Below are 22313 nucleotides of genomic sequence, written 5' to 3' on the forward strand. Positions count from 1 at the left end.
CCGATTTGATCAAATGAAATAAAAGTAAAACACATTCTAAGCTGATCTTAACACTTTCAATGCCCTTACAAACTTAGATGCTTCTCACCACGGGCTGGCTGGTTGTTCTTCAGCCAGGCTCTCCCTTTTGATCAGCGCTTTAGTCGCTGGGTGGTGATGTCTGTAGATATAGGTGGAAGAGAGAGGAAGAGCATGGCAAACGTCTCTTCCTTTTATCATGTTCTTTCTTCCCTCTTTGCTTTGCCCCCTCCCCCCCGCTTCCGAGTCAGGTGAGCATTACCTCATCGCAGTCCCAAACTGACCAAAGAAAGGGGGGTGACTCACTTGAGTGTCCAACAGATCCTTTTGTTGCTGCCTAGGCCAGCGTTCTTTGTTCCTGTGAGGTTGGGCTGGGTTGGCCCATACATGCCCTGATGAGGTGTGAACTGCCTCTCTGCTCCTGGAGAGTTTTTGCCTGGGCTTATTTTGAGCCACGAAGACACATTTTCAGCCTCATAACTATATACATGAAATTATAACCTATAACATTACTGTAACAACAATGATCAGTGCATCATGAGCCTTCTGAAGACACCCAACATGACAAACTTTGCATTGGATACCACACAATCATTTTACAAGGGTGAACATGGGGGTGCTGGGTGTTCCCCCGAGGTACAGAGCGTCACAGACTATCATTCGAAGAAGAAAGAAAGTTAATTACTTACTACAGTAATTGGAGTTCTTCAAGATGTGTGGTCTCTAGCTATATTCCACTGCATGGCCTTCTGCTTTGGATCTTGGATATATGATTTGCAATAGAGAAGGAGCTGGAGAAGTGGTTGATCTACACTGCCCCTTATTGTCCTCTGTTTGGAGCATGAGGAGGAGAAGAGCACGGGCACAGATCAACAGATACTGCTAGAAAAAATATACCTGTCTCAGTTGCATGGAGCACATGTGGAATACAGATAGACTACGCATCTTGAATAACTCCAGTTACTGTACAAAGTAAGTAACTTTTCTTTCCACTGATTACAATAATGACCTGGCCTACAGAAAGTACTTTCTCCTGGATTGCAGGTTCAAGGATATGGATAATAATTATGATGAGAAATGGACATGATCTGATTAGTTTGCATCTGGATCCAAAGCTTGGGCATGCTCAGTTCCAGAGTTTTGGTCAATCCGTGACAGACAGGGGGCTCAACGGTAAAATTCAGAAATGGATTTGAACTCCCCTAAAGCTCAGCACTGTTAAGACTTGGTTCAGTCCCTTGTCTAAGGCTTGTGTGTGAAAGTATCAAGTTAAGCCTTCTTGACCCTGCTCTTTTGCATCCCAATAGGGATTCAAAGTTGTTGCTCTGTAGGATCCAAGGCAACTTGTTCCAATATCCTCTTCCAAAAGGACAACAAGAAAAGAAATTTTCACTATCACATGGTCAAACTCAGACCCCAACTTATGTAGCTTGTGGAACCGCAAGGGAATTGTCATGGGTGGCAGAAGCATGCAGATAACAGCAGCCACAGGAGTGCGGGGGTGGACAGAGGATATTTCCTTTTCGGCTTGTGAATGAGATAAAAAGGAGCTGGAGAACAAAATGAGCAAATATACAAAAGCTGGATGATCAGTAAGACAGACCTCTTTTTATTTTGTGCACTATAATAGCCCATCTCACCTGACAAGACAGGACTGAGGTGCCGGGTCTAGGCAGCACAAAACCTGTAAACTGTTCCGAAGGCCCCAGCCTTCTCTTTCACCAGCTCCCCAGGCCATCACCCAGGGGTCCTACCAGTGCTGCTCCTGATGTACAGATCCAGCTACTTCCTCATGTCCCAGAGGACAGAGAAGGGAACAGAGGTGAGGGAATCAACACAGTGAATACAAGGACCAGTGGCTGAGAGGGAGTCCAGCAAATCCATGACAGTGTGGCTGAGAGAATGGGGAGGTATGAAGGGATGGCAGCTAGAGAGGAAGGAAGAAAAGAGGTGGAAATTGAAGGAGTAAAAGAGAGAAAAGGGACGCGGGGAGTGCAAAGTGAGAAACAGGAGAATGAGGGAATGAAGCAGCAAAAACAAGTGCTCAGGAAGGATGTAGAAATGAGGTAGGAGTCAGAAAAACTGAGGGAGACAAATATAATGTTTCTCAAAGAAGCCAAGAATGGGGTAAGAAATCCAATACAAGAGCTGTTGAAAACAGTATTGGGAAACACAGCACAGTAAAGATGGCTTACTCCCACCTTGCCCTTTCATGTAATATCCTGACTTTTCTTTCAGAAAAGGAGGTGGAAGAAAGGAAAGAAGATGATTGATTGAAAAGAGGGTGAGAGTGCACTCTTTTCTCCCCTTCTCACAGCTTCTTTCCACATAAACTTCCTGGACTTTCACCAGTGCCCTCCCGCCTCACACACAATATAGGTATCCCAATGTCCCCTTTTGAGAAGCTGCTCATTGACCCAGTCCCAGGTTTACAATGGCTCCAGTGGCTCCATGGAGCCAGGCCCATGCTCAGAAGGGGCATTGACCTGCTCTGCTTGCACTGCGCCCTAATACCCCTCTGACTTCCCCACATCCACCACTTGCTCCTCTTGGCCTGCCCGCCTGCTGCCTCCTCGGCCCCACCCCTCTGCTCCTCTCTATCCCCTGGCCAGACCCCAGTACACCTCCGGCTCTGGGCAGTCTCTGCTTCCCACCACCTGCTGGGCCCCAGCTGTCTCCCCGGAGCTGAGCCGCCTGGGACTGGTGCAGAAGCCTGGCCAGTTTTGGGGAAGGGGGGAAGAAGGGGACAGTGCGGGGAGCTTGGCTGGACCCCTCCAAGGGAAGTGCGTCTTGAGGGAGCCCTGCTGGGGCAGGCCCTGGCCTGGCTGATCACACCACTCCCAAGAGACCGGAGCAATTCCCCACCCCGAACCAGCTCTGGCTGCACTGCAGGCTCAGCCTGGCAGACACAGTTATCTCCCACCAGGGCCAGTGAGTGCGACCGGGGAGGGAGGGGGTTTCTTGCGGGGGCGGTGCTGGGCTGTGAGGGGGCACGGAAAATGTGTATGTTGGGGCACTAGGGAATGGAGGTTCGGCGGGGGTGCTGGGCAGTTGTGGTGGGGCTGTGGGCAGGTGCGGTGTTGTGCAGGGTGCTGGGCATAGTGGGTCTGGGGGCGCTCTGGCCATAGGGAGTTGGGAAGATATTGGGTGGGGGGGCTGTGTGGCGAGGCATGGGCCTGCCCCCCGAGGGGAAGGGGCATGCTGGCAGCACAGGGCCGGGCAGGCCACTGTGTGTCTGGCAACTGCCAGTATGTAAATAGTGCCCTCGCACTGGGCTGGGTGGAGCTCGGCCGCCCCTGTCATGCCATGTCCATTGCCCCTGGCTGGCCCCTCGCTCTGGGGACTGACCTCCCACGCCATGCTCCATTGCTCCCATGGGAGCCCACAAATAAGTTTGGCGCCACAAAATGTTAATCCGGCCCTGATCTGACCCATTGGAATCTGAATACAGACAACAGATCTGAAAACAAAAAACACTGCAGCAGATAAGTGTTCAAAGCCAGCAGGTGAGCTTTTAAGGATACAAAACTCTTTAGTGACGGGGCATCGCTACCTTGTTAGATGATGAGACAGGAAGAAGCCTCAGCAGGCTTGCAGTCATAAGGCACAGCCAGTAGATCAGAGCTGAGTGAGCAGATCTTTACTTTGGGCTCTTGAGGTACAGAATCGCAGGAAGAACGAAGTGTCATAAGTAAAAGTTCTTTTTTATTCATTTCCATGCATGAAGAATTTCTTTAAGGTTACAAACAAGCACATTGAAAGAAAGAGGAAGGTGCTCCTTTAAAAAGAACTGCTTAACTTTATTAACATCAGTAGTAGTTATAGAAGTGTAATCAAATCTCACAGGAAAGGAGGGTGTAAGATGGTAACTGCAAGAGTCAGCATGATCCTGCTTATAGCACTGCTCAGTTGGCCCCTGTATATCAATTACCTTGGGGTGAGAAGGGTTCCCCATTCCTCTGAAACATCAGGTGTTGGTTACTTCCAGGAGCAGGAGACTGGACTTGATGGACCAATGGGCTGAGCTTGTATGGTGAATAATGTCTTCCTACTGGCCATTAAAAAAATAAACGTGTAGGTTTTTTGTGAAACCACTGGCTGATTTAACTTAGAAAACCTGGGGAGGAAATGAACATGAACCTTACAAGAGGTTAATTTTCTCATCCTTTTTTAAAATTCACCTTTTGTTAAGTGGTTTAATTGGCTTTATATATACCCCCATTTTTTCCATAGTTTGAGCCATATCTTAAAAGAGTGGTAGTTCTGTAAGCCACCTCCCTTCCCATTGACAATCGCATCAGGGTCCTGCAGAAACTAAAGCAATTTTTTCCATGTATAGATAATATTAAGGAAGTATTTATATATTTTTTAGCCTTTTAATGTGATTTAGTAGTTGGAAAGGATGAGCAGCCAGTGCCATATGATTCTGTGAACTTCTGACACGACCCTCTTCGGCCACCAATGGTTGATGGACCACAGTTCGAAAATCCCTGTCCTATAATCTCCAAGGAATATGGAAGATACACAGGGAAGTAACCAACGTGGCCTTTATAAATAGCTGAATTATGCTTCATTGTTTTTTTTTCTTGTGGCTTATGCATGGAGAAGCATATGCTGCCTGTGAAACTTTGAAAAGCTTAACGGAAGTGAAACAGGAAGTCTGATCCTTTCACAGTTTGTTGATCTGTAAAGACGAGCTGAGTCTGTAAAGACTGGTTTTCTACAACTGACAAAACAACTTGGGGGGGAAAAAATCTAGTTGGAAGGAGCCCCAAGAGAGGAGATGCTGAGACACCTGGACAGAGGAGCGAGCAAGAATAGAGAACAACTCACTGAGCCCGTAAAAAGAAACAGAGTTGACCAATCATCAAAAAAAAGCATTGGTGAGTTTGTGGAACTGAGTTCTAAGTGCTGGAGTCTCATCCAGACTCACTGTGAACAATTAGAGAAAGCTCTTGGTGTTGAGGACGATGTCCTCATAGGCACTGTTTATATGCATGGGTTTGATTACATGTTGCATTTCAAATGTAACCAACAATGCCCAGTAGGGAAAGCATTCCTTGGCTGTTAATGGTGGGCTGGAAAAACTGAAAGACTGAAGCAAAGTCTAAGATCCTTAAACCCAGCAGGTCATTAGTTGTCAGGAAATAGATGTTTCCCACTGTTTCCACAGAGCTGGCCACAGAGATGCCCATGTCTTTTTCTTGAGTTAATGCAGTTACGATGTTGGCTTTCCAACAGATGGGAGTGGGAAATGTAATGAAGGACAAAAATAGACAGTGAGATTAATTATTTTAAAAAGGATGCAGTATATCTATGGCAGTAAAGATGGTTAAAATACCTTAATACTTGCATAATATAACTTCCCATTTAAGCAACTGCTGTAGTTGCCACAGGGATGTTGTGTGATCATGAATAAGAGAAGGCAATCCATGTGATGATTGTGCCTTAGAGAGGAGGTGTCCTTGAGACACTTTCTATAACAATGTGGTTTACCCTATCCAAAAGTTTATGTAAGTTTCCTCACAAAATAGAACATGCAATGTTTTCATGTAGTAGCGTCCCACAATCTGCATGTAGAGTTGTCTACGTGTCCTAAATGTGCTGATCTTGGTATAACTCAGTCCATGTCTGGTCAAGGACTTGAGGCTCTGGATGGATACACACTAAGCTGTCAAGTATCAGGGGGTAGCCGTGTTAGTCTGTATCTACAAAAACAACAAGGAGTCTGGTGGCACCTTAAAGACTAACAGATTTATTTGGGCATAAGCTTTCGTGAGTAAAAACCTCACTTCTTCGGATGCATCCGAAGAAGTGAGGTTTTTACTCACGAAAGCTTATGCCCAAATAAATCTGTTAGTCTTTAAGGTGCCACCAGACATTAAGCTGAAATTTCAACTTGCTTACAAATGCCCACAATAGCCTCTGGAAACCCCAGCAGCAGGATGATAGATCCTGTTTATTGGCAGCAAAGTCACTAAAACCCCAGAGTGTGTCTCAGTGTGGTACAGTGGCATGCAAAAAATATCTGCAATAGAAAATGTGGCAAACAGTGTCAAACTTTAGCCATTCTCAGGGGATAGCCTTTGCAGAATTTTCCTTGTGTCTTCATGGAGGTCACATGTATCTTTTAGGTAAACATTAGTTACAGTGAGAATATTTTATACCTAGGGGCTGTGATAGAGCTTGGCTCTGCCACGGTTTAATTGATTTCTTCATTAGTTCCCTCTGTAGTTTCCCAGGCTTGTTTTGAGATGAAATTACCTTTCAGACAAGTTTCCTTGTTAACAGCACAGTTCAGCGGCATCTTTCCACCCCCAACCCATCAATAGCAGAAATTATTCTCTGGTTGGGAAGAATAAGTGCTGTTTTTGTCTCAGGTGATCCTAGTTTTGATCTAGACTGTCTTCCTTTGATTAGCCCTACAATGGATAACTTTTACTCCAAACCCTCAGTTAATAATGAATTCTGTAACATCCTGAGCTTAGTATATCAACAAGCACAGGGTGGACTGGTCCTTTAAGGGAGCTGGGCTCAGCATCAGCCATGCTTAGTTAACTAGGTGAGCAGTGGTGAGGCTTCCTGTAAGAGCATGCTTAGCTTGGTACACAGAGAGACTGGTAAAGAGCAGGCAGGTGATACAGTGTCAGAGACCAACAGGCAGAAAGAAGATGCTCTACAACAGAGCCAGTTGAGTGTCAGGTGGTGTTAGAGGCTCTCCAAAAGGGGCCCAGTGAAAAAGCCTAGAGAGAGAACCTAGGAAGGGGCTGTGGAAAAGACCCAGACAGAGACATAGGTAGGAAATGATCCCAGAAGGTGAAGCAAGAGGTCTGAATAGGTGGACTTGGGCTGCTTGCTACAGGGTCTCTGGATGGGAAACCAGAGTAAGGAAGGGTCTGGGTTCCTCTATAGGGCCACTGGGAAGGAGGTAGTGTGAAAATCCCCTGCCACAAAAAGGTAGAAGGACAACTGAGCCTGGAGTCAGGATGAAGACCAGCGTGAGGTTGCTGGATGCCAATTTGTTTTGTTGGATGTTGTTTACCTCCCAAAAAGGAAGCAGAATTTGGCTGGAGGGCTAAATCATGAAAAAACACTTGAATTGTCGTATCCAAGAGTAGGACACTGAAATACCTGGAGCTAGATGAGGGGAAATTGAAGCACAGAGCATCAGGTACCACGGTGACCTTGTCTGCTGATCACTGTAGGACAGGACACTCCTTGTAGCTCCAGATCAAATCTCAGTGACATAACCTTAAAAAATGGATATCTAGTAAACGACTCCAGGAGCATCACATCTCACCTTCCCACATGTGTTCATTAACAATGTCCATCACAAATGGGATCTCCAAATTCAGAGACATAGGCAACATGTGGGATTAGATGCTGTCCTCCACTAATCACAGCACTGAAATATTTTAATTCAGATCTGATTTTTTTACTGGGTCTAAGTGATATTTGATGGCCTTTTTAAACCAAAGATGTTTTATCCTTGTTGTATCCTTTGAAATTACTGAGAAACAAGATGCAAATTTACTTCCTATTGTATCAGTTGGGACTATTCTGAATTCAAGGCTACATTTGACACTCATGTATTAGGGTTGGATCCCAGAATTCCCATATTTTAATCTGTTGCATCAGTTTCTTCCTTTGTTTCTTAAAGTTTTGAAAAGAAGAGGGAGGGTGCAGATAAGGAGGGTGCATCAGCAGGCGTTTGCTGATGGTAAACCGAAGAAGTCACATGCTGATGTTTTAGACTAACATCCTGTTGGCATTTTATAACATTTTAAAAACAAAAACTGATAAATTGGCCCCATCCAGAGGATGAAGCAAACTAATTGTTCCCAACTGTGTCACTTCCATAGTGTAGACAGGCCCTTAAAATTAACTTGTCTCTAATTGCTAAACCTTTGGTGGAGGGAGAAGAGACACCTATGCCACTGAACAGAAGCAGGTGAAATATCACTAACTTGCTCCTGAAAGGGTAACCAACTTTAAATTTGCACTTCTAACTGCAAATGTTTTACCCACTACTGTGACAAATAACACCTAAGTTTGCTGTGACTGAAAGTGATAAGTAGGGTGGGATTCTCTTTCTCAGTTTGACTGTTCAGTATGCAGTCAATTTGTTATCGCTTGTTTTTTGTAGTGAGAGAATTAAAACCATTTTAAAACAATAGGATAAGTGTGACCATAAAATAACAAATTAGCAGGAGGATTCAGGGGAATGTGTAGGATGCCTTTAACTCAATTTTTCAAAACAGACAAGTTGCCAGTACAGTATCTCCTTAAAAACCCAGCCTGTTTGCTACTAGGTGGTTGTTTTTTGTTTTTGTTTTGGTCTTCCTTATGTTTCAGACAGTTACCTGCAGGGGTTAGGAAAAATCCCCCCCTCTGTGTTTTCTGGGGTTTTTTTTTTGGGGGGGGGGGAGTTCCTTCCTCTGAAGCATCTGAGATGGCCACAGCTGGAGATAGGGACACTGGACAGGGTGGGCCAGAGCTCTACAATGATATTGAGCATTCTCTTTCTCATGTGCTTAGCTGGCTGGTTCTTGCTCATGTGCTCAGGGTCTAACTGATCACCATATGTGGGAGGTTGGGAAGGAATTTCCTCCCCGGTCAGATTGGCAGTGACCTTTGGGGTTGTTGGTTTTTTTCTGTCTTTCTCTGAAGAATGGAGTGTGGATCACTTGCTGGGATTAATTGACTATATGTCACTTGATCAGTTCCCAGCCATTGTGGTGGTTCTTCCTATTCTCTGCCTGGGGCATAATAATAGTTTAGTCTCCTGTGGACTGTAATACTTCGGACTAATTTCAATTTTGGGAGTGTATGTGTGTGTAGTGTTGGTGGGCTGTGGTATGCAGGTCTGCTAGTCCTTTCTGGTACTGAACTGTACGAGCCTTCAGATTTTAAGGGAAATGCTGGTTTAAAAAAAAAATAAAGAAAAGGTCTCAGCGTGCCCTCCAACATGGAATATGTTTAAAATAGTTTATTTTTCTGTTTGGTTAACAGGGGAGGCTGATGAATTGGTGGGGAGAGAAAAAAGGGGGCACTTTTTCTGAATTTGGGTCAAACCAGCATATCATAATGTTGTGATGCATCAAAAGTTTTGAGACAATTGCTAGTCTCCCCAACAAGCGATTTCAGGGCCCTGTTACTTTCCTACCATTTTGGCTGGATCTGTATATTAAGACTGGGGCACACCCAGGAAATGTTGGGGCTTCTCTGTGCACACCAACTCCACCATTAGGGGACTGACCAGCCAAGTGCACCTGCAGAAACTTCTGGGGAGTGCATCCACACTGGAGCCTCTGGCGGGGAGGGGTGGCACATGTCCCAACAGCGGTGTCCACAGGGCAGCACTGGCAGCTAAAAACGTGGGGTGCTGTACTGGTACCCCAAAGTCCTCCACCCTGCCTGCAGACGGGGAAACTTTAGCTGGGTCGGGGGGAGCCTGCTGGTGTGTGGGACACTGAGCTCCTATGTCATGAATTCTCTCTGCTCTAGACACAGCAGGAGCCTGCCCACCCTCTGGGGGCGCCCTTCCCCCCACCCCGAAGAGAGGGGCAGGCTCCCCTCAGAGGCGCAGGCGGCACAGCCCCGGGGGAGAGCGGCCCCCGAGCCAGCTCCCGCAGCCGGGGGTGGGAGTGGCAGCGGCTCCGGCTCCGGCTCCTCCCCAGCGGCGCGGCGCCGCCTGCCCCCAGGGCCCCGCCCCCTGCGCGGCACTCCCGGGAGCGGCGGCGGCCCCGCAGGTGAGAGGCTCTGCAGTGACCGCTCGTGCTTCGCGGCTCCGGAGGCTGCTGAGGGGGGGAGGCGGCAGCACCGGGGTTGGGGCTCCTTGCAGGTGCCGGCCCGGGGATCCCCAGCCCGGCATTCCCCGGGGATCCCTTCCACGCTCGCCCGCGCCCCGCCCCGCCCAGCTCCTCCTGCCCGCGCTACACCAGCCGCCCTTGCGTCTCTGCAGGTCGCTAGCGTGTGGCAGGTGCCAGAGGATTCGTCCTGGGGCTCATAGGGGCTACAGCGGGGCTTGGGGTGGGAAGTTTTCCCTCCCTCTCGCGCGGGATCGGTGGCTGCCCCTTGCGCACAGAACTAGCCCTGGGGAGGCTGGTTTTCTAGCATGGTTTGGCCGGGGCAGGAAACAGGGAAACTGCAACGGGATGTGGGGAGCGCCTGGGAGTGCGGAGTGTGGACCCTGCAGGGCTGGGGAGAGGGATCGGGTCCTTCCCCTTTCAGTCATTCTTGGCACAAGCTGGGGGTGGAATTTGGCTTCCAGTCCAAGGGGCGTTTTCTGCAAGCCTCACATACCTACCCTTATGGGAGGTGCCAGAGGGCGAAGCCACATTACCCATGTCCACAACACACCCCAGGAAAAAGATAAGGGCAAAGGGCTTTCACTGTTTTGGCCCATGCATTTGTGTAATATAGGGACTCTGCTTCTACTACCAACAGTTTGGGGAACTGTTGATAGGCGATTATATTCATAGATCTTTTTATGCTCAGTTATTTGAAGGCTCCTTGGCAAGGACTATAAATATTTGAAGTGTCTACAGAGATTTAAGAGAGACTTAATAATGCTCAGCTTTCTTCCAGTTGTGGTCTCTGTTTAAGAAACAAAAAACACAAAATACTGCTGGAACCGTTTAATAGAGACAGCACATGGATTTGACTGAGGCCAGAGATTTGGGGGAAAACCGTTCCTTGTAAATATTGCAAGGTTCCAACGGGGTGTGTATATGTGTTTTCTAAGGCATTGGGAGAGGGAGGGGTGGAATTCCAGGAAGGGATTATATTTTTTGAAAATGGAAATTCTTCATTTTAAACCTTGAATGTTACATTTTGAACACTCTGAGGTTGTTGGCTTGTAGATGCCCAGATAAGTGTCCAAACCTGCATGGTGTTGAGTGCCCTCAACTCCCATCACAGGGGGAAAGGAGGAGGGAGTGCTTGACTTCCAAAGTCACCCTGAGGGGGACATCACCAGAGCAGTCAAAAGATGGACATGTTCCCCTTAGTCTCCTCCCAGGTGATTGCAGCTACATCTCCTGGTCACAGTGCAACCAGTGCTTACTACCTTACAGCCTTGTGCCTATATTGACTGATCTCTTATGTTCCAGAAACCATATATTTTCACTTTGTCTTTCTGCTGTAGCAATACAGCTTTAGAGTAAATTTCTGGTTTAATAATTACGACTGATCCGTCTGTCTTACTACACTGACTGAGCCTGGACTCTTTCTCTCTTGCTGACCAACTAATCATTTGCTCACTGATTGAAATGTGAAAATTGCTCCTACCTCGCTTTCAGTTTTAACTTCTGAAAGTTAAAGAGAAGTAATTCTCAGGCGATTCAATCAGTCAGTACGTTATTGTGGTTATTGTAATTCTCTCAGTTGCTGATACTTGAAAATATAATTACCATTTTACCTTAGCCCCAGGGACTGCTGTTTTCACATTTCTCAGTATATTGAATAACATGTGTAAACTATTAAAACTGGTAATTTCTATACTTGGGCTCTAAAAACTGTTTTTAAATCTCTGGAGCTTATCTCTCAGGACCTAAATTGAGGTCTGTAATTAACAACAGCTAATGTTTAGACAGAGAATTTAAATATGCATTTAAATAGAGATGTAGAGTGGGACAAAAGATGCTTGTATTTTAGAGGCACCATGAAGAAGCCAATTTGCATAACCACATGCAAAATATTGCTTGACCCACTCCCCCTCCTCCCTCCTCAAGGAATCCACTATACATAAGAGGGTATGTGACTTTATTTTTTGGTTTGGTTTTCTTGTTGGGGGCGGAGAGGGAAAACACTAGAAATTATGGTCAACATTTTCAAAGTTGCATGCCTAAAACTAGGCAACTAATTCCTTAATTAAGCAAATAAATAATTGGTCTGATTTTTCAGAGGTTTTGAACACCCAAATATTCCATAGACTTCAATGACAAATCTGCATGATCAGCACCTCTAAAAGTCAGGCCTCTGTATAATTGCCTTAAGATGGATGTGGGTGCCTAACTTTAAGCCAGTGGTCACTAACCGGTCGATCGAGATCTCCGGTGTTGCAGTGTGGCTGCCACTAAGGCAGACTCCCTGCCTACCCGGCCCCATGCCGCTCCTGGAAGCGGCCAGTGTGGCCCCCCCCCGAGGGGGGAGCGGTCTCCCTCCTCACTCTGCTCCTGCCTGCAAGCACCACCCCAGCAGCTCCCATTGGCTTGGAGAGCTGCGGGAGTGGTGCTTGCAGAGAGGGGCAGCAAGTGGAGCCACATGCCCCCCAGCTCTCCCTCAGGGGCCACAGGGGCGCGTTGGCCCCATCCAGGAGTGGTGTAGGTAGGCAGGGAGCCTGTCTTAGCCTCAGTGCGCCCACTGCCGACCAGGAACCGCCGGAGGTAAGTGTTGCCCAGCAGGAGGCTGCACCCCATCCCTGAGCCCCTTCCTGGAGCCAGCACCCCATACCCCCTCCTGCACCCCAAGCTCCACCCTGAGCCCCCTCCTGGAGCCAGCACCCCATTCCCCCTTCTGCATCCTGAACTCCTTCCTGCACCCCAAGCCCCAGCCCTGACCCCCTTCCCAGAGCCAGCACCTCGTACCCCCTCCTGCACCCCAACACTCTGCCCCAGCCTGGAGCCCCCCTTGCACCCAAACTCCCTCCCAGAGCCTGCACCCCTTCCTGCACCCCAACCCCTTGCCCTGGCTCAGCCCAAAGCCTCTTCCCACACTGCAAACCCCTTGGCCCAAGTCCAAAGCCTGCACCCCCTCTTGAACCCCAACCCTCTATCCCAGCCTGGTGAAAGTGAGTGAGAGTGGGGGAGAGTGAGCAACGGAGAGAGGGGGGATGGAGTGGGCAGGGCTTTGGGGAAGGGGCAGGGTAGATCCTGGGTTGCCCTTAGATTCAAAAAGTGACCACTGCTTTAGGCACTGTAAATTTAAAAACAATGGTAACAAGCGTTTTTACTACAAACAGGCCCTAGGCTAAGTCTTCAGTAGCAGGACCCTCCTCTTGGGGAAAAGGAGAATTTCAGGGTCCTTTGCATTTCATTATGTATCGGCACCTGCCCTCTGTCCGCGAATCCATCCTTAGAGGCATTATTTTTAACATTCCAAATCTCTGAGCTGTTTCAAACCACTCTTTTAAATTTATTTTTATTTTATTTTAACCACTGTGTAACCCTTGAAATATGATTTTTTTTCAACTTGGTGGATGAGCTTCCCTGGCCAGGCAAAATGTGTAACCTACGCTAATAGAATGACTCCTTCTCCCCCTCTAGTGACTAGATCAGAGTTATGGGTCTGCTGCCGCCCTGAGCTAATGGACCTGGTCCTTTGGCAGGGCTGCCCAGCAGGGGCAGTTTGTCCAGGGCTCCCCATTTTAGAGGGTGCCCAAAATAATGGAGGGGTGGCCCGGCCAAATTTGAGTGACAGCCATTGCGACGTGGTGCACAAGGGTCACACAGCACCCTTTGGGTTCAGTGTCTGCCATCAGTAGTGCGGAGAGCCACTCGCTTGCTCTGTCTGAGTCCAAATTCCACTATGGCTGCCCTTGGTATTGTTGCACCGGGACCCAGGAGACGCGCTGAGCACACTCCCTGCCCCTCCGGGACACAAGCAGGGCAGAGTCCCCTCGTCTCTATCGGGAGGACAGCAACTGCACAGGCCTGGACCCTCTCTGACCCCCTGTTCCTTCCCCTCTTCTTAAACTCTTCCATCTCCATGGTACTTTTTTTTTTTTTTGGAAGGATGTGTGGGTGGAGTCTCTATTTCAGATTTTTGCCCCATATCCTCCCCCCCCCCCCAACCTCTGTTCGGTCCTGAGCAAAGGTTCATGATTTTGAGAGTGAGGCCTCAGGTTCAGTCCCCAAAGATTACCGGCCAGGGATGTCATTACAAACAGAAAGGGGAGACTTCCAGCTTTCCGATGGAACCAGCACTTGCTTGTAGGCCTTGTAGGTTCCAAAATATTGGGCCTTAAATTTCTGAAATATAGTTTAGATGTCCCCTTGCTCTTAGCCCTGAGCAACTGGAATCACGGTACTAATGGAGTCAAGCTTTCAGGGAGAGAATACAAAAGATGATGCCAATACATTTTTGTTGAAAACAAAAAAACCTCTCAAAGAATTGTGAAGAAGTTTATTTGGTAAAATAGGTAGCATGATCATGTGATTTGGCAGTTGTGAGTAATGTGGCCATTCAAACTTCTTATTGTACTGCACCATCATGTATACAGTATACATATTCTGTTGTGTGTTGTAAGTGACTAAGATAATTTTATTGGTAGGTGAATTGGGGGAGTGGGCTGTGCAAATGATATTATGCAATGACACAAATGCTCTACATTAACAGTCATGATAAAATATCAAGTATGTTGGGACTTGAGAGGTCTACTCGCCTTGCACAAAGGTTACAACTATATATAGTCATTTTATTTTTTAAATACATTATTTTTCAGAAGTCTGTATTTCTTGGGTTTACAGTTTTAAGCCATGTCTGGTTATAATTCCGTAGCTTTAAAAGCACTGTGAGAAGGTGCAGTAGCAAAGTGATATTTTAGTTTGTCTACACACAACAGTTGTACAGATTTAAATGTATAGTTAAATGGTACAAGCCCCATAGTGTGGATGCAGTTATACTGGTATAAAGATATTTTAATAAGGTGCTTTAACTAGACACGTTAACTGTGGAGCTTTTTTAATACCTTTATAACTGTTTCCTGAAGAATATAATCTGTATTTTAACTGAGCTATAATAAGCCAATAAAACAAAACATTAATCTGAGCTACTGTCTGACACCTTTTCCAGCACTTTCTTGGCAATCTGCATCTCTCTTTTGGCTTTGTCGTTTACTTGATATACAGGGACTAATTGTACTCCAACGCTGATGAAGCTGCTTTTCATCCATGTATGGAATAATAAGGACCTTTGCTCACAAATATCGTTGCTGGGATTCCATGCTTGGCAAATACAGTTTTATGGGCATTCTTACAGCACTTGATGTCAGACTTGATAACATGGCACTTTCCAGAAAGATACCATAATAAGGCATTATTAACTAATTCTTTAATTCTTTTCATTACAATGAATCCCGGTATATATTTTCCCATGGCTAAGAACAAAGAGTTTAAATCTGGTGCAAAATGGCTATAAATTGTCTTTTGCTCGCCTTCCCCTGCCATCCTTCATGGGCTTCTGAGAGTCAGTTCGTGCTACTATGTTTAATTTTACGTATACATATTTACACATTTACTTACAGTTGGACAGAATAACTTTTGTTAGTGCAGTTTTAAGAGAAAATCAGTTAAAATCACACAAAATCCTGCAGTGCAGAAATAAACAAATTAGATGTAGACAAGGGAGAAAAGATATGGCTTTTGCTGAGATTTGAAAACAAGTGGCAAATCTAAGGGGCGAAGGGGCTGTGGGGCAGTAGGAGAGAATGGCTGTTCCAAATAGCAGGAGTCCAGTCCATGGAGGGTACTAAAGACAGGGGATTTTTAAAACTAGATGCTGAAATGAACGAGGAGCTGTGAAGAATTATGGAGCTTAACCAAAGGGGCATATGATATTTTATAATCTGTTTGATATTAATCTGCCTAAATGCTGGGAGTTAAATCAAAGGAGGCTGTAAAGGGGGAAACCCCAAGGAAATGAAACAATGGCAAAGTTATCAGATGGGGAGTACCCCCTGTCTGTCACTCTGGGCTAGAATAGTTTACTGTTCCCAAGGCATATGATCCCATATGATCAAAGGGATTAGAAATCTTAGAGATCCTATAAAAGATAAATAGGGTTGGAGTGAGTGGCCAGTGACTGCCCAAGGTATCAGCAAAAGCTAACAGGCTGGCAAAAAAAAAACAACAAAAAAAACAGATGGTGTGAGCAGGTTAATCTGCTTCTCCCAGCCAGAGATGGTGATAGCTGGGCTGAGGGAAAGTTACAACAGCTGGCATGGAAATTTTAAGGTTTAAGCAAGCCCATGCATGTAGAGGCCTTTTATTGTTATTCCTATTTGCTGTGTGCTTTGTTTAATGTCCTTTAGTTCTGTTCATAGAATCATAGAATATCAGGGTTGGAAGGGACCTCAGGAGGTCATCTAGTCCAACCCTCCTGTTCAAAGTAGGACCAATCCCCAACTAAATCATTTCTTGATGTTCTTGTTTTCATTTCTTGTCACTTCCTGTTTTTCTTTTTAATTCCTTCTAAGTGTGACATGTTCGTCAAAGCTTGGGTTTTCAAAAATAGTTAACTCCAGATACGGTTGATGCTTTAAAGTGCAGTTCAGCTCTGAAAAATGATTCTGTAAATACTGCATGCAGTATTCCAGTATTATTCGCTCTCAGTTATTTCATATTAAATATCCTTAGTTTACAAGTAAAAAGACACTCCCCATTCCCCAAACTGCTAGCCCTGCAAAATCAGCTTGGTATCCAGAGTCAAGCTTAATTAGAATCCATTGCTAGATGGAGCCACAAGATTCATTTCTTTTTCCAGGCCTTCACTGCTGATTAAGTCTTGGTTTCTAAGCTGCTTGGTAAAGCTGCAGAGGCAGCAGGAGACCCTGGTCTTTTGGCTTCTTTTTATGGAGCTCTTGAATGTCTCTATTTAATCTTTGCAAGGTGTCCAGATACCAATGGTGATGCCAAATGTATACTACTACTAATAATAAATTCCAATGTACACTAGTAATAATAATAAATTCCAACTATTTAAATCAGGAGTTAAAGGAACACCATCAATTTAAATCACAAAGGTGAAATATTTATACTTCCTGTAGTTTTTGGCATTACTTCTAACAAGAGTGACTAAGAGAATGGAAAGAAAACATTTATTTCAGTTTATTTTGTGCATCAGACAGTGCTTTGTTTATAGTCAATTTCACTTTCCCTGGTATTGTCAAGTCAGTTTACTTTTTTATTTGCCTGGCTCTTTTGCTTGACTGGGAGAGAAAAACGCAACAATGTAATTGGATCAAACCAAAAACTGGGAGAAGAACTCATGTGGAGGTGTTGTATCTGCCACTACTTTTAACTTTTTTTTTTTTAAAATTGTCTAGATTTCAAGTTAATGATGTTCCTCTAGGGTTGAAGAGACAACACTAATCAGATCCAGCTGCCTCGCTGATATTTTTTCCCCTCTGCAATGCTAACAAGAATAAAAATTGAAAAACTTGCTTTTCTGTCATCAAAATAGATAGGGCCAGATCCTGCCAACCTTATTCACAATGTCCTAGGGCTTGTCTACAAGGGAAACATTTCTGGAATAAATGTGTCCACATGGTGAGTTGCTGGTGTAATTATACTGCTATACTTATGCTGGTATATTTTTCTGTGTAGACAAGCCCATTCTGCGAGCAGCCCTCTTGAAATCTTGGGGACCAAACTGGAAAAAAGCAAATGGAAATTCAAACTCTGCCCACAGCCTTGCTCCTCATGATCCCTTTCTTACTGCCTTTGATGTCTTCCTTCCCAAGCATGTGTTTGTCTGCCCTCCATCCTGTGTCTCTGTTCTCCCTACCATTTCCTGGTAAAAGGGAGGTGGAAAGAGACCAAGAACATAAGAACGGCCAGACTGGGTCAGACCTATAGTCCATCTAGCCCAGTATCCTGTCTCTGACAGTAGCCAGTGCCAGATGCTTCAGAGGGAATAAACAGAAATGAGCAATTTCAAGTGATCCATTCCCTGTCCTCCAGTCCCAGCTTCCGGCAGTCAGAGATTTAGGGATACCAGGAGCATGGGATTCCATCCCTGACCATTCTGGCTAATAGCAATTGATGGACCTATCCTCCATGAACTTACCTAATTTTTTTCTGAACCCAATTATACTTTTGGCCTTTACAATGTCCCTTGGCAACGAGTTCCACAGGTTGACTGTGCATTGTCTGAATAAGTACTTCCTTACCTTGTTTTAAACTTGCTGCCTATTCATTTCATTGGGTGACCGTTATATGAAGGGGTAAATAACACTTCCTTATTAATTTTCTCCACACCATTCATGATTTTATAGACCTCTATCCATAGACACCGACTTTCTAATGTGCTAGGGGGTGCTCCCCCCCCAGCTCTGCCCAAGGCCCTGCCCACACTCCACCCCTTTCCCCAAGGCCCCACCCCACCCTGCTTCTTCATGCCCCTCCCTTGTCTGCCTCTTCCTGCCCTGTTCTGACCCTCCCCTAAGTGCGCCCTGCCCTCCCTCCTCCCCGCCGGCGCCTCCTGCCTGCCGTGGAATAGCTGATCCGCGGCAGGCAGGAGGCACTGATTGGCGGGAGGTGCTGCAGGGAGGGGAAGGCACTGATGGGGGGCTGCCAGTGCGTGCTCAGCATCCACCATTTTTTTCCCATGGGTGCTCCAGCCCATAATCTGCGCCTATGCCTCTATCATATCCTCCCTTAGTTGTCTCTTTTCTAAGCTGAACAGTCTGTCTTTTTAACTTCTCCTCATATAGTAGTTGTTCCATCTCCCTAATCATTTTTGTGGCCCTTCTCTGCACTTTTTCCAATTCTAATATATATATTTTTGGAGATGGGGCAACCAGAATTGCACATAATATTCGAGGTGTGGGCATACCATTGATTTATATAGTGGCATTATAATATTTACTGTCTTATTATCTATCCCTTTCCTAATGGTTCCTAACATTGTTAGCTTTTTTGACTGCTGCTGCGCATTGAGCCAGTGTTTTCAGGGAGCTATCCATGATGACGCCAAGATCTCTTTCATGGGTGGTAATAGCTAATTTAGAAACCTTCATTTTGTATGTATAGTTGGGATTATTTTTTCCAGTGTGCATTATTTTGCACTTATTGACGTTGAATTTCATCTGCCATTTTGTCACTCAGTTTAATGAGATCCCTTCGTAACTCTTTGCAGTCAGCTTTGGACTTAACCAGCTTGAATAATTTTTCTATCATCTGCAAATTTTTGCCACCTCACTCTTCACCCCTTTTTCCATATCATTTATGAAAATGTTGAACAGCAGAGGTCCAAGTACAGATCTGGGGGTTGGAGGGAAGAGTGTTAATTACCTCTTTCCATTGTGAAAACTGACCATTTATTTCGATCCTTTGTTTCCTATTTTTTTAACCAGTTACCTGTTCATGAGAAGACCTTCCCTCTTATCCCATGACTGCTGAGTTTGTTTAAGAGCCTTTGGTGAGGGACCTTGTCAAAAGCTTTTTGAAAATCCATGTACATTCTATTGACTGGATAACCCTTGTCATGCTTGTTGACTGCCTCAAAGAATTCTAATAGATTGGTGAGGTATGATACCCCTTTACAACAACTATATCGACTCTTCCCCACCATGCTGTGTTCACCTACCTATCTGATAATTTTGTTCTTTACTATATTTGTAACCAGTTTTCCTGGTACTGAAGTTAGGCTTACCATCTTGTGGTTTCCAGATTTGCCTGGAGCCTTTATTAAAAAAATCAGCAATACATTGGCTACCCTCCAGTCATCTGATACAGAGGCTGATTTAAGTGATAGGTTACATATCACTGTTTTGAAATTTCACATTTGAGTTCCTTCAGAGCTCTTGGGTGAATACCATCAGGTCCTGGGGACTTATTACTGCTTAATTTATTGATTTGTTCCCAAACTTCCTCTGTCGATGTCCTGGTGGAAATTTTTTGGTCCTCTTACTGTTTTTTTTTAATTTGGGGTATACATTTAGTTTGAGCCTCTATTATAGTGTTTTAAATAGTCTCCATGCAGTTTACAGGCATTTCACTCATTTGATTGTTCCTTTAAATTTGTGTTTAACTAACATCCTCATTTTTGTGTGGCTCCCCTTTTTGAAGATAAATGCTACTGTGGTGGTGACTTTGGCATTTTCCCTCTAGAAGGATGTTACATTTAATTACATTATGGTTGCTCTTTTAGGAGAGGTACAGCTATGTTCCCTCTTGGACCAGATCCTGTGTTCCACTTAAGACTAAATCACACAATGTAAAATTTCCAAACTGATGAAATTCCACCTGTGGAATCGCACTTTTTCACATACCAAACAATAAGAAGACAGGACTTTGACATTGCCACAAAGCCAGGTATTATTGCTGATTACTAGTTACAGTCTTCTAAAACTTTACATGGTGCTTTCCAAAATGCAAAATATGGTGAATAAAATCACTATTCTAAAGAGCTGCAGTCTCTGGTACTGTTTCCATGTATGCCTTTAAATTAACAGCTGTAAAGCTAGACTGTCAAACGAGTTGATTTCCTGCACTGGCACAGGCAAAGGTGGGTGCTTCCTTGTACCAGCAGGTGAAGACAAAAACAACCAGAATTGTATTGATATCACTAATTATGTAAAAACTGATGGGCTTTCAGAACAATTTACTGTCAGTAGGTGCCAGATAGTCATGCTGTTTCTAAGAAACTAGTAGTTATTGATCGGAAGCAGGCTTGGTTCTGTATAATGTTGTTTCTGTCATTGGTTAGGTTAGGGTTGAGGTTCCTGGCTGTGTCTGAGTAATCTTTTATTTATTGGATGTGTGGGGTGTGCTGAGCTTGTGAATATATGAATATTGCCCTGAAGCTAATAGTGTGCTTGCTAGACAGCAGTTCTTGTTGTGTTGTGTCCTGTCCTTTCAGCTATCACACTTCAACCGCAAGGCTCCGGAGTCCTAAAGCCTGTAAATGGTTGTTTACAAATGGATAAACTGATGAATAACACAGAGAGTAGGTGACTTGCCAAAAACCATACAAGGCCTGCTCTTAGTTCTTTCTCCTGAGAGCACTGATGGGGTACTCTGACAGATAGTTTTTCTCATACAGGTCACAGTCCGTTCTGTTGTATGTATCTTTATTTTCTGTTCTGATTGTTCAGTGACTGATTCCTTTGAATACATCCCTTATTTGGGTTACAAGTACTCGTGTTTTCTTGTATATCTTGACCTTCTGGCACTCATGTCCATGATTATAATTTTTATGATGATAATGCCTGTGGACCCCAGTCATGTAGCAGGAGCAGAGCCGTCCCGAGGGTACGGCAAATCAGGGTGACCGCTCCTGGCCTCGTGCTTTGGGGGGCCCCGTGGGCGGCAGGATTGGCCGGCATGCACGGGCAGCGCGTGACCTGCTGGTGGGGGAGGCTAGCCCCCAATCCCACCCCTTCCACCCGAGGGAGAGTGCGTGGCGCTGCTGCGGCAGCCTCCCCGGTCTCGGGAAGGCAGGCAGCATGGCCCCAGCACCCTGGAGCCTAGTGGCACTGCCCTGTGTGGGGGGGTGGAGTGTGGGCGGGGCCACACCCTGGCTGTTTGCGGAGACATCACCCCCCCTGCCCAGCATGGTCAGTCCTGGAAGTGCCGAATTTGTCATTTCCACCCCAGGCACCACACCCCCCTAGGGACAGCCCTGAGCAGGAGGACTCCTTTGTGTTAGGAATTGTACAAACAAACATGAGAAAAGGTGTTTCCTGTCCTAGTTATGTTGTATGTATATTGCTCTTGTTATAACACTGTGCCCACCTGAGAAGAGATCAGGACACAGGCAACTACCTGTGATTCTCTAGACACTGTAGTTTATTTACTAAGCAGCACCACCCACAGCCCTTTGCCCCTGGCTCATACAGAGGCCATAATATCCCTTTCCGTGAAAGTTCTGCTGTCTGCCAGCCTGTTCCTGCGGTGACTCAGGGGGCTGGCACAGCTTCAGCTCTACCAGGACTCCCAGTGGCTGCAGCATTTACTGCAGAATGCAGTACAGTTCACACCCTAGACTACATGTACGTCTACACTGCAATAAAAGACGCATGGCACAGTCACAGCTGGCCTTTGGTCAGCTGACTCAGGCTCACAGGGCTAAAAATCGCAGTGTAGATGTTCGGGCTTGGGCTGGAGCCCAGGCTCGGAAACCCGGCAAGAGGGGGAGGGTCTCAGAGCCTGGGCTGCAGCCCAAGCCCGAACATCTACACTTCAGTTTTATAATCCTGCAGCCTGAGCCTGAGTCAGCTGGCATAGGCCAGCCACAGGTATTTTACTGCAGTGCAGACATACCCTTAGTGTCTATAGAATGACTGACAGCTTGGGAGATCCTGGTGAGGATTAGCCTCATCAGTCCCTAATGGCTGTGCATCTTTGAAGGAGAGAGAACAAAGCTATTTTAGGGTTCCTGCTGTGTGATATTGGCAAACAGGATGGAACGATAAGCAGGTCAGAGGGCAAAACAATTATTTTTAGGGGGGTAACATTTTAATTTTCCCTGATATAAGTCCCAGTTATCCAGGCAAATCAAGAGGCACTTTATTGAAGAAGGTAAGGAATTCATATTACTCAGCCTTTTGGCTAAGATTAAGTGTAGGA

General features: G+C 45.6%; 1 protein-coding gene across 5 annotated transcripts in view; it reads left to right on the forward strand.

The window, feature by feature from the left end:
* The first annotated feature begins 4704 nt into the window (after positions 1-4704).
* The window catches only part of OTULINL (OTU deubiquitinase with linear linkage specificity like), a 40949-nt gene continuing 23340 nt past the window's right edge, over positions 4705-22313 (forward strand). The window contains exons 1-3 of one of the 5 annotated variants that reach the window (XM_065584239.1): positions 13838-17288; positions 19097-19269; positions 19894-20057. Coding sequence is in view for 2 of the 5 variants with exons in the window: in XM_024102068.3 (XP_023957836.2) it covers positions 9506-9770 (265 nt within the window). In the remaining 3 variants the exon portion in view is untranslated. Of the gene's footprint in view, positions 4902-9470; positions 9771-13837; positions 17289-19096; positions 19270-19893; positions 20058-22313 lie in introns of those variants that run through there. The other 4 variants (XM_008164377.4, XM_024102068.3, XM_065584237.1 and 1 more) reach the window with 4 other exon arrangements.

This window comes from Chrysemys picta, chromosome 2, assembly GCF_011386835.1.
Source record: "Chrysemys picta bellii isolate R12L10 chromosome 2, ASM1138683v2, whole genome shotgun sequence".
Lineage (NCBI taxonomy): Eukaryota > Metazoa > Chordata > Testudines > Emydidae > Chrysemys > Chrysemys picta.